This window comes from Drosophila albomicans, chromosome 2R (assembly GCF_009650485.2).
Source record: "Drosophila albomicans strain 15112-1751.03 chromosome 2R, ASM965048v2, whole genome shotgun sequence".
Classification (NCBI taxonomy): Eukaryota; Metazoa; Arthropoda; class Insecta; order Diptera; family Drosophilidae; genus Drosophila; species Drosophila albomicans.
The window spans coordinates 29,654,302-29,668,195 of record NC_047631.2 but is presented as its reverse complement, the minus strand read 5'-3'; the positions used below and the strand labels follow the sequence as shown (position 1 = coordinate 29,668,195).

Below are 13,894 nucleotides of genomic sequence, written 5' to 3'. Positions count from 1 at the left end.
TGACTGTGCATATAAATAAATGTATTTGCTAATGATTAACATGCATTTAACTATGGATAAATGTGTAGCTTTGATGCATCAAACATCTTGGCATGATTATTAGCTCGATTGCGTTCTATAATCCGATTGCAGCCGATGTAAATGTACTTGAAGAAATAAAAGGACAACTCGAAAATGGCCACCAGCGAGAAGCCCATGAAGATGGACAAAATGTTGCCAATAGTACCTAAAATAAAATGCAGATTAAATCTTAAAGAATTTCAGAATTATTTCCCAACTTTACTTACTGAATATCTCGAACCATTGATTGTTTAACAAACGCGTATAAAGATGCGCATGAGGTTCGCCAAAGAAAACTCGAAGCACGGAAATATCCGAGGTGATATCTGTTTCGTTATCCTCATCTGGTTTGACCGTGGCCAGATAGTTGTCAATGGGCAATACACTCATCGAGATGCGATACTGCACATCATTGCAGGAGGGCAAGCAGTGGGGACAGTACAGTGCCTCCTCGATTTCACGCTCCAAGCCATAGATTCGCTCACGTTCAGTTAAGACATTATTCCACTTGACTGCAAAGCCGAGAATTAGGCAAACAAACAAATAAGAAAATTTGTTAATATTAGTATTATACTCAACAAACTCTTTAATTAGCTCTTAACAAAATATTCAAGAAACATTAAACGTATAATTGTTCATTTGTTAATAAAAACTTGTGACTAAAATCTAAAAGAAAATAAATCTACTTGTAATATAAATGAAAATTAAGAGAAAATTTCAATTCACAAAGATAAAAAGTCCTCAAGATATAGAAAAATTAAAATTATATAGGATATTTTAAATCTAACTGAATAACCCATATACTTTAGGTAGTCAATGACAATTCCTTCACCCTGTTAGATTCAAGCTTTAATAGCCTTTCTTCCTGAAAGTAACTTAGTTGGCAATTAACCTACTTGACTTACATTGATACTGGCTAAGGCAAGAAATATGAGTGAGTGTACAGAAGACAAGTCCCTCCAAGCTATCAACCAGTTCCAAGGGGAGTTGAAAGGGCAAACAATTGCACAGAGCAACAATGCTTCGTATACGACATCGGGTGATGCAATTGGGAAAGGTGTAAACATATTTATTCTTGTCCGGCATATTCGCTTCGCTGTGAAAGTAGCAGCGACGCTAGAAAAAAATATAGATAATTATATATAGCTACAATATAATTTATATAATTGCATACTCATCTTTTTCAAAATATATGCAATTGCAAAAAATTGTGCAATGTGCAATTAAATTAAAAACGTAATTTATTTTTAGGGTAATTATATTTTTTGAAATTAGGCAATTATCTAGAAAATGTAATTATCGGTTACAGATTGTATATCAATACTTACTGCTGTAGGCGAAAAGGAGTGCAAACTCTTGTCTGTGTCGATGATACGCGGAAAGATCTTGAGAAAACTCTCCTCGCGCTGTCCAGGAAACATTTCCAGCGAATTCGATGAAGCAATCGATGGAAAATTGTTGGCATCATGCACGATGACAATGTAACCATTTGTATGCAAAATGGGAGCAAAGTAATCAGCGTGACTCGCATTGATCACAACTGTCAAACCTTGAGCTGAGTTGGCAAAACGATTCTTAAAGTCGCGGTTTTTGAGACTGTCAAGAGTTGAATTATTAAGTTATATTATATTAATTTTGTATATCATATTTAACAATCTTACGTGTTTTGTGTATTAAAAGTGCAGCAGGGTCCATACTTGGTGAGACTTTCCTGAAAAGCTGTCGCACTAAAGCAAGGTATATCAATGTTGGACAAGCTGCACTTTAAGATGTAATCTTCGCATTTGGGCGACAACTGAAATACAAATTAAATAAGGCGTAACACATTTTACTATTACTTTTTTCCTTTACCAATTTCATAATGCGTCGGGTATTGAAGAAAGTTTCATTATTCCAAGTGCCGAATAGATCAAGAAATGCTTGAAAATTGAGATACTCCTCGACATCATCATTAACTTCACCTATGACATACAATTTGCTGAGATACTTCAGCTGCTCTGCAAAGTATTCCACTTGACGAAAAGCAGGATCGTTGCTTTGCCTAAAGAAGCAGTTGAGATATAAATGGAGACGAAGGAACACTGCAGAGGAGGCTACTTACAACTCGCGGGCATAGGTGAAGACGGACTGCATGGAGAGACGATTGTTGGGGCATATTGACACAGCCGGAAATGGCACATTTTCAACGGGATAAAGTGGATCCTTCAGATTGATGACAAAGTACTGGGCGATAAATTGCTCCCAGGTAAGAAGCAGCACCGCCAGCATTGCGAGGAACGTGGTCATGTGCAGTGCCAGCCAAATTAATCTGCAAATAAACCAAAAGACAGAGAGAGAAAGAGAATGGTAAGAGGAGGTGGAACACACATGCGAGACGAGATAAACGCACATGACGCACACAGGGTCTTTGAGGTAAAAGCGGAAACGGAAATGAAAAATGCGAAAAATGCAATGCACAGCGGAACAAAATGAGTTGAGACGATGGCAATGACGCTGACGATGACGAGAAGCTGCTGAAACAAAAGATACATTCCCTCCTGTTGCCTTCGTTCCCTGTGCAAAATTGCAACTGCAAATTTTCTATGGAACACTGTGTACCACGCTGCGTATGCGTAACCGTAAAAAAAAGGGAACGACAAACATCGTTTTTTATCTTTTACCTCTCCAGCAACGTCAACTCCGGCGCCAATAGTTTGTTGTAGCCCTGCAAGGATATATTGCGCAGCAATTCTACCATATCCAGAGAAAAGCTAGAGCCAAGCGATTCCTTGCGCCCATCTCCTTTACCCCCAGCTCCCTTGCCTACAGCTGCATCTGCTTTGCCCACTTTGCCAGCATTCGGATTTTTAATCCACCAGATGGCATTGGATGTTGATTCAATATTAACCATTCGAGCGCACAATTTTAACGATGATGCAAAGTACAAAGTGTTCTGCTGTGAGTGTGTTCTGCAGCTGTAGCTGCTGCTTGTCCTTGTCCTTGTTGTTTCCGACTGAGACACACTCAGTGGCGGTGCTTGGCATCCGCTTGTGCCGTTGCCAAATTGGGCGTGGTTAGTTTTAATGTAAGTTTTGTCATTAACGTCCATTAATGAGACGGGGCGATAACACATAATGGTTAAAGTTTTGTTGAAAACCGCTGCATACTTTTAGGCGGGCGCAGCAAACAACGTGCCCGCGTTGCCAACTACTTCGCAGAGTGCATTCAAAACGAAAAGACGTTAGAGTGTGTGACCTCGAATCGATTTTACTGGAAAACAGCGGCACTTAAGCAATATAAATAAATGTACTGCATTTATAAACAAATTTGTATTTCAAATAAAAATAATTGTAGTTAAAAATTATTATTCTTTATACACTAATTTAATTTAAGCTGCTTGAAGAGTTCATCCTTAACTATCCTCGGAAGTTTTGTCCTGGCAAGTTGCCGAGTCCAACATGTGCATGCGGATGTGGATTAACGACGCGTGCAATGTCTGCATAACCGCGTCCAGCGCGAGGTCCTCGAACATTTGGCGCCTGAGCAAGTGCCAAGGATAACAGCGCGAAGCTGACGAGCAGCAGGAGCAATAAACGTTTTCCTTGCAGCGGAGACATGATGATACTCTTATTGATATTGCTTAGTGTTACTGTTACTATCACTGAACTTGAAGAACTGCATCTCAATGCCGATCGATCTAAGCCTTTTATACTTATGTTGATTGCAATGTCTATTCGCTTGGCCAGCAGATTATTTCCATTTGCAATTGCTTTGCCAGTTTATCGAGCAGGTTTTTTGCCATCGTTGACAATTAACGACGCATGCTTTGCACGTCTGTTTACTGTCCACACTACGCCATTGTTAATCTCTCCTGCTCTCTCTAGATCGCTAGCTGTTCATCCCGCAACGCCAAGTCATTCACACCGCTTGCGATCGCTATGCCATAAATATCAACGATCACGTTTTTTCTACACTACACTCATGTTGGAAATATTCTGAATCTATCTGTGACGATCTTAGCTTTTAATGCTTGGCTCCAAACAGCATTGTGAATGATTTGGTTTGAACAAGCATAACTTACTACAAGTAATTAACAACACAGTTTAACAAATGACGTAGGTGCGCCTCTTAATATCTGGTTGCATTCCAGATTCCTATTCCGATTTGTTGTGTGTGTTCTACGACGTATTTGCCATTACTTCCTGCAGTATTCAGCTTCCATTGTGGTCGGTGGGGAACCACTAACCACCTGCATATCTTCCGACATCGCACAAAGTGTCATTGAGTCAATGTTGTTTGAATCATTCGAGTGCTCGCAAGTGCGCGGTTTATATGCGGCTACGAATAAAACCAGTATTCCAATTGACGGTGCTAAATATGTATTATTACAATTTAGGGAATGTTGTTAACGGATTTATAAAGAAATGTTGACTCAGTACATTAAGGATATACGAGTAAGCATGAAATACATTTTCTTGGTATTTTTGTTTTTATAGTTGTACTTTGAGTTGCACAATAAAAGCATCTGAAAATACTTATCTAAGAAACTGGTTTATAAATCACACCAACATCCGGAAATCAAGATGACATTAAGCAGAAATTTAATTTTATTTAATTCTTAATTTAATTCTATTTTGTCTTGTTATTATTAATTTATTAAATACTCATTTGATTATAATAGATTCCCAAATAAATTGAGATCAATTCATAATTCTGGGGTTGCCGAAAAAAAAATTTTAAAGACTGCTTCAAAACTTTAATTTAAATTTAAATATAACCGAGACAATCATAATATATTAGTTCTTTTAGTTATTCTACTCTTTTATAGACTCCAGTTTATATCCACTTTATATGCATTGCATTGTATATACTACTTAGTATATATTGTGTTGTTATGCTCTGTTTTTGGGCGTGATTCGCGTGACAGTTACGTGACACTCCCATCTCTATAACTAAAACTGACCTAGTCGCAGAGCCGTCACGTACCATCGATCAGTCTCAGACACAACTAGTGTTAACTACAATACAATGTTTATGTATCATCATAAACATTTAATTTTAGCCACGTGAACTACACAAGTTACAGTAATTTTTGTAAGTGCTGCAAAAATACTTATGTTCAAGACACAGTGGAAATCAAAATACACAAGAGAGTTGTATAATTATAATCCTAAAAGGTTTTCGAGTTTATTCGTCATACAATATTAACATTGCTTATAATTAAATGCGAGGAGAGTTCTGTAAGCTTAAATTTAGCCCCACAGCGGGGAGTAGGGAGCTCGGGGTAGATAACGTCCAGCGCCTAGACCTAGATATCTATCCTGGACCAGCACCCTTGCAATATCGGAGTAAGTGCGTCCTGTGCGCTGTCGACTTCTGGTTGGTCGTGAGTAAGAACCGCTGTAGCCTCCTCCATAGCCGCCTGATCCATAACTGCCATCATAACCTCCATAACCTCCGCTTCCGTAGTTTCCATAGCCTCCTCCTCCATAGTAGTTGCCATATCCACCACTTCCGGCATAGCTACTGTATCCTGCATAGTTGTCTCCGTAACTTTTTAATCCCTTCAACGCCTTGAAGAACAAAGCATTGCTCGACTCCAGGCAACTGGCCAAGAGTCCAATAAAGATCAGCAGCGTAGGCACTTTCATTGTTCTGTATCGACTGAGTTCTGATTTTGTATCTAGGCTTCTCAAGCCTATTTATACCCTACGAGTGCTGGAGAATCGGGATGTCATGGATGACACATGCTGATCTTAATGGCTTTTATTTCGATGCCTTTTTATTTGCTGCCTGATATTTTCTGATTTTTGTATATGTCTCGCCACCTGAATGGCTGAAGATCTGCTCGCATAATGCTAATGTCGATTCATGCCAGTAGCCAACAAAGTTAATGCATTAAGCTGAATTACTTTGACCGGTGTGGAACCACCACAAGATCGGCATGCAGATCACGTTTGTACGCGCGGAAAAAAGATCCAGATAGAAACGTCGCAGACTCAACCCCAACCATCTTCGGCTCAGTTCATCTGTCCAGCGTGCGTCTTCTGTTTATTTCCTCTCAAGCTTTTTAAGCTAAAGCTTTTTTCGGTGGGGCTTTTTTTTGTTTACCAATTTGATGATCACATAACACGCTCCGTTAGAGAGCGCATGATTCTCTCAGCGATCACTCAGCGATCGCTCAACTCTCGTCGTCTTGCATTGATTAGACACCGCGGGAAACAAACAAACCGAAGACAGGTTTTTCGTACCGATCTCCGATTCTCCGGCCCCGCAAATCTCTTATAGCTGCGCATCCAAAATCACACTCCCCTCAGTCAGAATTCGTAGCTCTTGTCGCTTGGGCGATGCTCAAATAATAATATTTCCATTCAATTCGGCGCGAACATGACGCGAATATCAATCGAAATGTTGAGCTCGACCTTCGTGGCGTGTCTTCTCTACTTATTCCTAATCCGCACGTGCTCGGCCCAATTCTCAATTGCAATGTCATCGACCTCAGCGGGCAGTGCAGTGGCTTCTGCCGGCGGTGTCACTTCTATTGCGCAAGTGCCTCAGCTGGGCTTCGGTTTCGGGTTGAATCAATGGCAACAGCAACCAGCTGGAAATTCATTCTACAACAATTACATCGGACATCGTCGTGGCGGACCAAGACCCGGCGGTCGTCCACCACCGCCGTGGAGCTGGAACAGACAACCAGCTGGTTGGGGAAACTGGAAGACTCAAGGCAACAACAATAATCCCGGCTGGGGAGGCGCCAACTGGGGCGGTGAACCCACGCCTCCTGGATGGGGCAACAACAGACCGTATCAACCTGGCTGGGGAAATGGAAATCAACCCGGCTGGGGTAATGGAGGCAGACCACCACCACCTCCACCGCCAAGTTGGGATGATAGACGTAATCCGCAACCGGGTTGGGGAAATGACGATCGAAGACAGCCAGGATGGGGAAATGACGATAGAAGGCAGCCTGGATGGGGAGATGGAGGAAATCAGCAACAACCTGGCTGGGGAAACGATGGCAATCAACAACAGCCTGGCTGGGGAAATGATGGAAATCAACAACAACCTGGCTGGGGAGATAACAACAATCCACAGCAACCAGGAGTTAATCCACAACAGCCTGGCTGGGACAACAGCAATCCGCAGAATCCCATCTACCCGCCTAATAACGATGGCAATGGCGCAACTGATCCAGGCAAGACTAATCTGCCCATGCAGATGCCTTCTACAACACCCCCGCCTGCTCAACCCGAGCCCACACAATCCACATCCGACACACTGATCACTGGCACCAATCGTCCACCCATTATTATATCGCCTGTGCCGCCAGCGAATCAGGGCAATACGCTGATCATAGGCACCAATCGCCCGCCTCTATTTCCAGCTCCTCAACCCACGCCAGCGCCCGTTGCCACGCCATATTCCCATAACATCGAAGACTCCAGGCAGCGAGACATTATCTTCCCTAGCTCACAGCAATATGTGCACTCTCCTGTTGTGGAAACCCCAACAGAGCTCATCGATGTGCGAAGACGTTGAGCGCAGAGATCGGTATACTATATACTTAATAATCTGTCTAGATAGCTGTATATTTTGTAGATTTAATAATTACAGTATAGCCTCTGAAAATTGAATAGTCGATGCGCAAGAGTGAACAGCAAATTAGTACAGTGATTACTCTTAAATAGTGATTGTATTCTTATGAAGAACTAAAGTGAAGTTTCCGATGAGCAATAAAATATAATAAATATTAAATTAAAAAAAAATTGTGAAAAAATAATTTAAAATAAAAAATGATTATTGACCCAGTCAATGTTTTTAGTAAGCGCTACCTCGCTTAACGTCCTCAGCTGGAAGCATAAGTTGACCGCTAAGTGAACATAGAGAACAGTTCGGGAATTCCATCAGTTCTCTGTTTCGTGCGCGCACTGTAGCTGTATATTTTGTAGATTTAACAATTATAAATATTCATACAGAGAATAAACCCATGATTTAGCATTGTTTTGCTCTCTTCGGAGTGAATAAACTGAATAAAGTGAATATACTCGAGTCACAGCAAAAACAAAAAAAAACAGGTTCAATAAACAAATCATTAAATACAAGAGAGAAGGGCATTTGTTTAATAAATTATGTACATACACATACTATATAGCTTAAGAATAATATAACGTGTCATGATCACGACGATGCCTGACCGAGATTAGTAGCCATGTTGCTTGTAGCCTCCCACTGTGGCATGACCTGCATAACCCTGTGAGTAGCCATTTGTCGGCGGAGGAGGACGATTGTAGCTCGATTGTGGCTGTGCATAGTAGCCCTTGGTTGGTGACTGATAGTAGCCATGAGGCGGCGGCTGAGCATATGGAGGTGGCTGAACATAAGGCGCTGGTTGCACATAGGGCCCTGGTTGGGCAACGATGCCGCCGCCATAGCCATGTGAACTTCCGCCGCCATAGTAATAATCGTAGCCATGATCGTAACCTTCCTGTATTAGAGGTCCGCCTGGATGTGGTGGATGCACTGGATACGAATGCGGATGATGATGCACCGGTTGTCTGTAAGACTGCTCGTAGTGTGGTCCATCAGTGAGTTCATCCAGCAACACCTCTGCTATCCTGTCGAATGTGGGTTTGCCCTCGACGCCAAGCAGCAGCAACAGTAAGAAAGGTAATCCAATGACGAGCTGCATCTTTGCTTCACTTAGTTAATTGTTTGACTATGAATCGTCTTGATTCTACTGCATGCTTATATAGCATGTGGTCGACAACTGATAACTGCGCCTATATACTAAGTATTTGTGGAGGTAAACAGACTCTCGGTACAATACGTAATCGCAACAAGGTCGCAGAAATTGGAATTCCTGGAAGAACTGAGCCAAGGTTTGTTGACCGTCTAAACGATCTTAATCTAATGTTCTACAAAGTTCTTTTTTGGGGCTGAAGAACATCAGTTCTTTGGCATGCTCGGTTTCGAATTTGCGAGCATCTCTGTTGTTTTTCATTACTCAATGAATGTGACCTCAATGATAACCCCGCGTAGCAGACGCCTCGTTTGCTACATTTAAATACACGCAGTTTCAGCTATTGAAGGTCCAGTTTCAATTGCGCTCATCCAACATGCACTGCAAATTCATTTACTTGCTGCTGTCGCTGATGGTCATCGGCCTGACCCAGGGATCATCGCAATATTCGCGCGACGAGAGCAGCGAGGACAACAAGACTCAATTCAATTTGGCCTCCACCTTCAGTGGCGACATCAACAGCAATCGTCATCATGCACGCGCCCATCTCAATTCGCAACTCTATCCAGATGTCGCACAACAACCGTATCAACAGCCAAGCGTCGGCTACATCTCGACTGACATTGATCAGCCGTCTGCTCACGAGAACGGCGGCAATGGTCTTGGCACTCTAGGAGTTGTGCAGCCGAATCCCGTATCTAATCTACCTACGCCGGTTGTTGGCGGAACTCGTCCGCAGCAGCCAGTGGCAAGCATCTATCCCGCACTGCCAGTGCCAGGTTATCCAGCTCAAGGAGTGCCTGGCTATGCAGCGCTACCACAGCCACCAGTGTCGGGCTATCCGGGTGCCTTTGGTCAACCGCAAGCAGTTTATCCCGGCTATGGATACCCCGGCGTTTACTTGCCACAATATCCAGCATATCCCGGCTACCCCGGACAACAGGGCTGGCCCGGCAACATTCCTGTTGTGACGCATCCACAAGGTGCACCCACCAGCTACCAGAATCAACAACAATATCAGCCACAAGATCATTATGATCGCAGCTTTAAGATGAACACCGAGTACAAGGAAGACGGTGTGCACACAGGACCCTTCGAGGTGCTCAACAATCACAATAGGCAGGGCTATGGCAGCGGATATGGAGGCGGCTATAATGGTGCCTACAATAGGCCAGGTTACTGAAAACGAGAAGCTGCAAAAGTTATGCTATTTTTATGGTCATAAGTTAGGTGTAAGCTTACCCGCTCGAGCAGCGGCAGCTGCTGCTGCTCCTGTCTCCACAATAAACTTGATTTCTTCACGCCCAAAAATACAAACTGAAAGTAATTAGCAATGTAGCCGGCGCTGCACCTTGAAGAAGACAGCGAAGACGACGACGACAACTTTGTGTTTCATTGTCCTATAGAAATACATAGGTAAGGTAAGGTAAGGTAGGGTACATATACCTAAGTGTGTATCTATATGTATAAGACACCCTACCTTGCCAACCGGAAAACAAGAGTAACATGCACATTTCACAATGAATAAGGAAACTACCTGGTTGCAGCCAGGCAGCCGAAATAAAGAACTGAAGGGACTGCGAGGACGGGGGACCCCGACAAAGCAGCAAGGAAAGGTGGTAGAAAATCAACGTCAAGGCAGCGACAGACAAGCAGACAGACAGACCTTTTTTTTGCCGGGCTTCAACTGCAACAGCAATCAGTTGGTTATGTATGTGATTTGTTGGACAAAGACGATTACGACAACGGGATTGGAACGGAACGACGTCTTGCGGTGCAGCCTGCCACGCACAATCCAAGACATAATTTGGCGCTAAAAATGTGTGCTCGAAGGATCGCGCCAAAAAATTCTAAACAAAGGAGCTGCAAGTAAATAATATAGATTAACAACACATATAGAACATATAACTCGAACTAAATAGAGACTCACCTGGAGTTCTGGGGCAGCGAGTTGGAAGTGATGAACATCTTTCGAATTTTTGGGAGACAATTGTTTATTGATTGATTCTCTTGACTGGCTGTTAAAACAAACACACACACATCGAGTACAAACATAAATACAAACTACACTACATAATAAATATGCAGTTAATATAGTAGTTAAGACAAATGCGACAAATACATAATGGGAAATGGTTTAACAATAACATAACTACAACATTGACATACATAATAATAATATATGGCGGCTATGGCTCATTTGTTGTTAGTTAGCAATACTTTTCATTTTCATTTTCGTTTTTTCTTTTGGGGTTAGTGTTTCATCGTATCGTTTAATCCAAGTCAGCTTTGGTTGTTGTCCGTTTTGTTGGCGTTGTTGCAATTGCTTAAAGTATATATACGTTAGTTTTATTAAATGTTTAGTTGTTCAGATTATAAATTAGCATTACATTTAATCAAAAATATATTTATATATATGTATATGTATATGTGTATGCGTGGTAACTTAAGATTGACAGTTGTTCAATGATGGAGTTGAATGGGGGGAGATGAATGTGTTTAAAAGCGTAAACAATAAACATAAATGATCGAATGGCATGAAAAAAATAAACAGGGAATTTTTCAATGAATAAAGTCAAACATAATACGAAATAAAATAAAATGAAATCGTTAAATCCAAATAAAAATGAAATTAGTCCATGGTAATGATGAACAGTTTAGTTAGTTTTGTTCTGGGTTTTGGGGAGGATTATGATTATTTGTGTCCAAAGAAGGGTTTAAAGTTGAAAATTTAAGTGTCTTAAATGTCTAAGTGAAGCGTAACATTTTTTTAGCTCATCATTTGTATTTTTTTGTGGTTTTCTTTTAGTTTTTCATATATGAATTTGGCTAATTTGCTCGCGATCTTGATCAGAGAGACGTATTCAGATCGAGATTGTTTTGAAACATCTGCGCATTGCTGAGCAGCGGAACACGGGCCACCTCATGGAATATCTTGTGCGAATACTTGTTCCGTATCGTCTTGATGGTGGTGCGCGGCTTGCGATGCAGTCCTGCATTTAACACCGGCACCAATTCCGCAAACTGAGCCAACTCATAGCCCGTGTAATAGACCAATGTTGGCGTCCAAGTCTCCGCCTCAAGATTGACCTCACCGCCATGCATCCTCAAGGCCATGAAGAGAGCAGCGCACGCCATCTGCGAATCACTGAAGCTTACGGTGGCATAATCCATCAGTGACAACTCCAGAATATAGCGAGCCAGCGTCAAAGTGGGCATCGGCACCTTGGCACAGCGAGCGTAGCGACGCAAGAAGCGATACGACAACGGAATGCCGAGATCATAGTCGATGATGCGCAAAGTTTCCATCTCCATGCGCACCAGCTCATCATGATTGTACGCATTGTCGCAAATGTACAAAAAGTCCTCGATCAGCGGCGGCTGACGCTCGTCGTATTTGCAGGCAATAAAGAAGGCAGCGGCGCCCAGAAGCTGCAGTTTCTCTTTGTTGATAACTTGGCGGCACAAATACAAATCCACGATCTTCACAGCCAGATACAATGTCTCATGATTCAGCTCGAATGTCTCCTGCACCTCAACCATCCAATCGACGAGCAGGGTGCGCATCCAGGCCGTCAAATGTATCTGCTTTGGCATATAATCCTCAATGAGAAATTCGGGTTCGCGCAGCTTCAAATAGTTGAAGATGTCCATGGCATAGTGCGACACCTGGAATGGATCATCCCAATTCTTGCGATCAAAGTCCTCCACATCCTCCGGCACCGGGGCTTGAATGGCCACCATAGCCGCAGCAGCCGAGGCCTTGAGCACCGCCTCCTCGGTGGGCGATTTGTTGGTTAGCTGTTGTTGTTCAGTCTTTTGTTGTTGCTGCAATTTGGCAGAACGACGACGCACTGCCTCAAAGTTGCCAGACAGGCGCATCGATTCGCAGCTGGACACATCCTCCAAGGCGGACATGTACAAGCTCTCTTCAGTCTTATTGAAATCATTCGAGATGCGACGCGTCGGCTTCACAGCATTTACCGGCGGCGGCGGAGCGGGCAACTTTGGCTGTTGTTGCTGCTTCTGTTGTTCCTGCTGTTGTTTGGCTTGTACTGGCAGCACGGGCATAGGTGCTGCATGGGGAATGCGACGTTTGCTGGCCTCCTCCCACTTGTCTAGCAGGCGATGATACTTCTCCAGCTGTTCAGCGGGATCAACCTGATGATCATCCAACTTGGATGCAGCGCGCGTCATTATTTTGTTTGTAGTCGTTGTTACTCCAGCTGCTGCTGCTGCAGCAGCTAGTGCCGTTTTTGTCAATTGTGTTGTTGATAGCACAATGGGCACAAGATCAGCTGGCTGCAAATTTGCGGTAGATGGCGCTTTAATCACAATGGGGCCATTAGCTGGCGCCAATACACTAAGTTTGTCATTATTCTTCGCATCCACAAGCGCCTGCAGTTGTCGTGCCGTCGGCTTCTTGGGCTGCTGCTGCTTGGCATCGTCGTCGTTGGGATGCAGCGTCATTACCTTAACATTATTGGTCAAATTGCCGAGCGCGGAACGCTTGATCTTATCATTCTTTATGGGGCTGTTGTCGGCCTTGCGTTTAGCGCGCGTCTGCATATTCTCTACATTTGCATCAATATTATGATTGGCGGCGGCTGCGCGACGCGTCGTCAGCCCTTTGGCCCGCAAGCCGCCCGCAATGGATAGTATAGCTTGGTTATTCGCTGCAGCAGTGCGAGTGGTACCTTTGGTGGGCGCCATTTTGAATTGTGTTGGTTGTAATTGTTGTTGTCGTAGTTCCGTTCCAGTTGTTGTTGTTGTGGTTGCTTTGCGACCCTCGCGTTGTCGTCCTGCTATTCACAGCGACTGCGTGCGCGTTCTTTTTTATGTTTCTTATCCGTTTTTTAGTTTGCTGCTGCTTGTTGCTAGTTACTTGAGTCGTTGTTTAATTTGTGAGCGAAACTATTTTGGTTTGAGACAGTCTGTAATTTTTCAATGTCTTGTTTCTAATCTCTTCACAAATTTAACTTTTTCACGTAAGACGCTAGGCCGCTCTGCTCCTAACGGCGCTTGCAAAGATACAAAAGCGAAAAACAGCGCCAGCTGCAGTTTCCAACAAAATGTGAAGTTGGCTGCGGCGTCGCTTCTTTAAACGCAGGG

At 43.1% G+C, this 13,894-nt stretch overlaps 6 protein-coding genes across 6 annotated transcripts; 2 read left to right on the top strand and 4 right to left on the bottom strand.

The window, feature by feature from the left end:
• Window positions 1-38: 38 nt before the first annotated feature.
• On the bottom strand, window positions 39-2,950 carry LOC117574430 (sodium channel protein Nach). The gene is made up of 9 exons (XM_034258267.2): window positions 2,888-2,950; window positions 2,721-2,857; window positions 2,162-2,368; window positions 1,912-2,101; window positions 1,722-1,855; window positions 1,389-1,656; window positions 966-1,176; window positions 288-572; window positions 39-226 (listed from the first exon to the last, which is right to left on the bottom strand). The coding sequence occupies exons 1-9, from the start codon at window positions 2,948-2,950 to the stop codon at window positions 51-53; spliced, it is 1,671 nt and encodes a 556-aa protein (XP_034114158.2). The 3' UTR covers window positions 39-50.
• A 2,257-nt stretch (window positions 2,951-5,207) lies between these two features.
• LOC117573712 (neuropeptide-like protein 31) lies at window positions 5,208-6,248 on the bottom strand. Its single transcript, XM_034257082.2, has one exon. It carries the CDS (start codon window positions 5,688-5,690, stop codon window positions 5,292-5,294), a length of 399 nt encoding a protein of 132 aa, XP_034112973.1. The 5' UTR covers window positions 5,691-6,248; the 3' UTR covers window positions 5,208-5,291.
• A 178-nt stretch (window positions 6,249-6,426) lies between these two features.
• LOC117573707 (basic proline-rich protein) lies at window positions 6,427-7,782 on the top strand. Its single transcript, XM_034257075.2, has one exon. It carries the CDS (start codon window positions 6,427-6,429, stop codon window positions 7,579-7,581), a length of 1,155 nt encoding a protein of 384 aa, XP_034112966.1. The 3' UTR covers window positions 7,582-7,782.
• Window positions 7,783-8,139: 357 nt separating this feature from the next.
• Window positions 8,140-8,774, bottom strand: LOC117573711 (uncharacterized). The gene has a single exon (XM_034257081.2). The coding sequence runs from the start codon at window positions 8,729-8,731 to the stop codon at window positions 8,243-8,245; it is 489 nt and encodes a 162-aa protein (XP_034112972.1). The 5' UTR covers window positions 8,732-8,774; the 3' UTR covers window positions 8,140-8,242.
• A 71-nt stretch (window positions 8,775-8,845) lies between these two features.
• On the top strand, window positions 8,846-10,219 carry LOC117573709 (calcium-binding protein P). The gene is made up of 2 exons (XM_034257079.2): window positions 8,846-8,921; window positions 9,082-10,219. The coding sequence occupies exon 2, from the start codon at window positions 9,159-9,161 to the stop codon at window positions 9,963-9,965; it is 807 nt and encodes a 268-aa protein (XP_034112970.1). The 5' UTR covers window positions 8,846-8,921; window positions 9,082-9,158; the 3' UTR covers window positions 9,966-10,219.
• A 245-nt stretch (window positions 10,220-10,464) lies between these two features.
• Window positions 10,465-13,826, bottom strand: LOC117573702 (G2/mitotic-specific cyclin-B3). Its single transcript, XM_034257070.2, has 2 exons — window positions 10,713-13,826; window positions 10,465-10,645 (listed from the first exon to the last, which is right to left on the bottom strand). The coding sequence occupies exon 1, from the start codon at window positions 13,493-13,495 to the stop codon at window positions 11,633-11,635; it is 1,863 nt and encodes a 620-aa protein (XP_034112961.1). The 5' UTR covers window positions 13,496-13,826; the 3' UTR covers window positions 10,465-10,645; window positions 10,713-11,632.
• Between the last annotated feature and the right edge of the window lie 68 nt (window positions 13,827-13,894).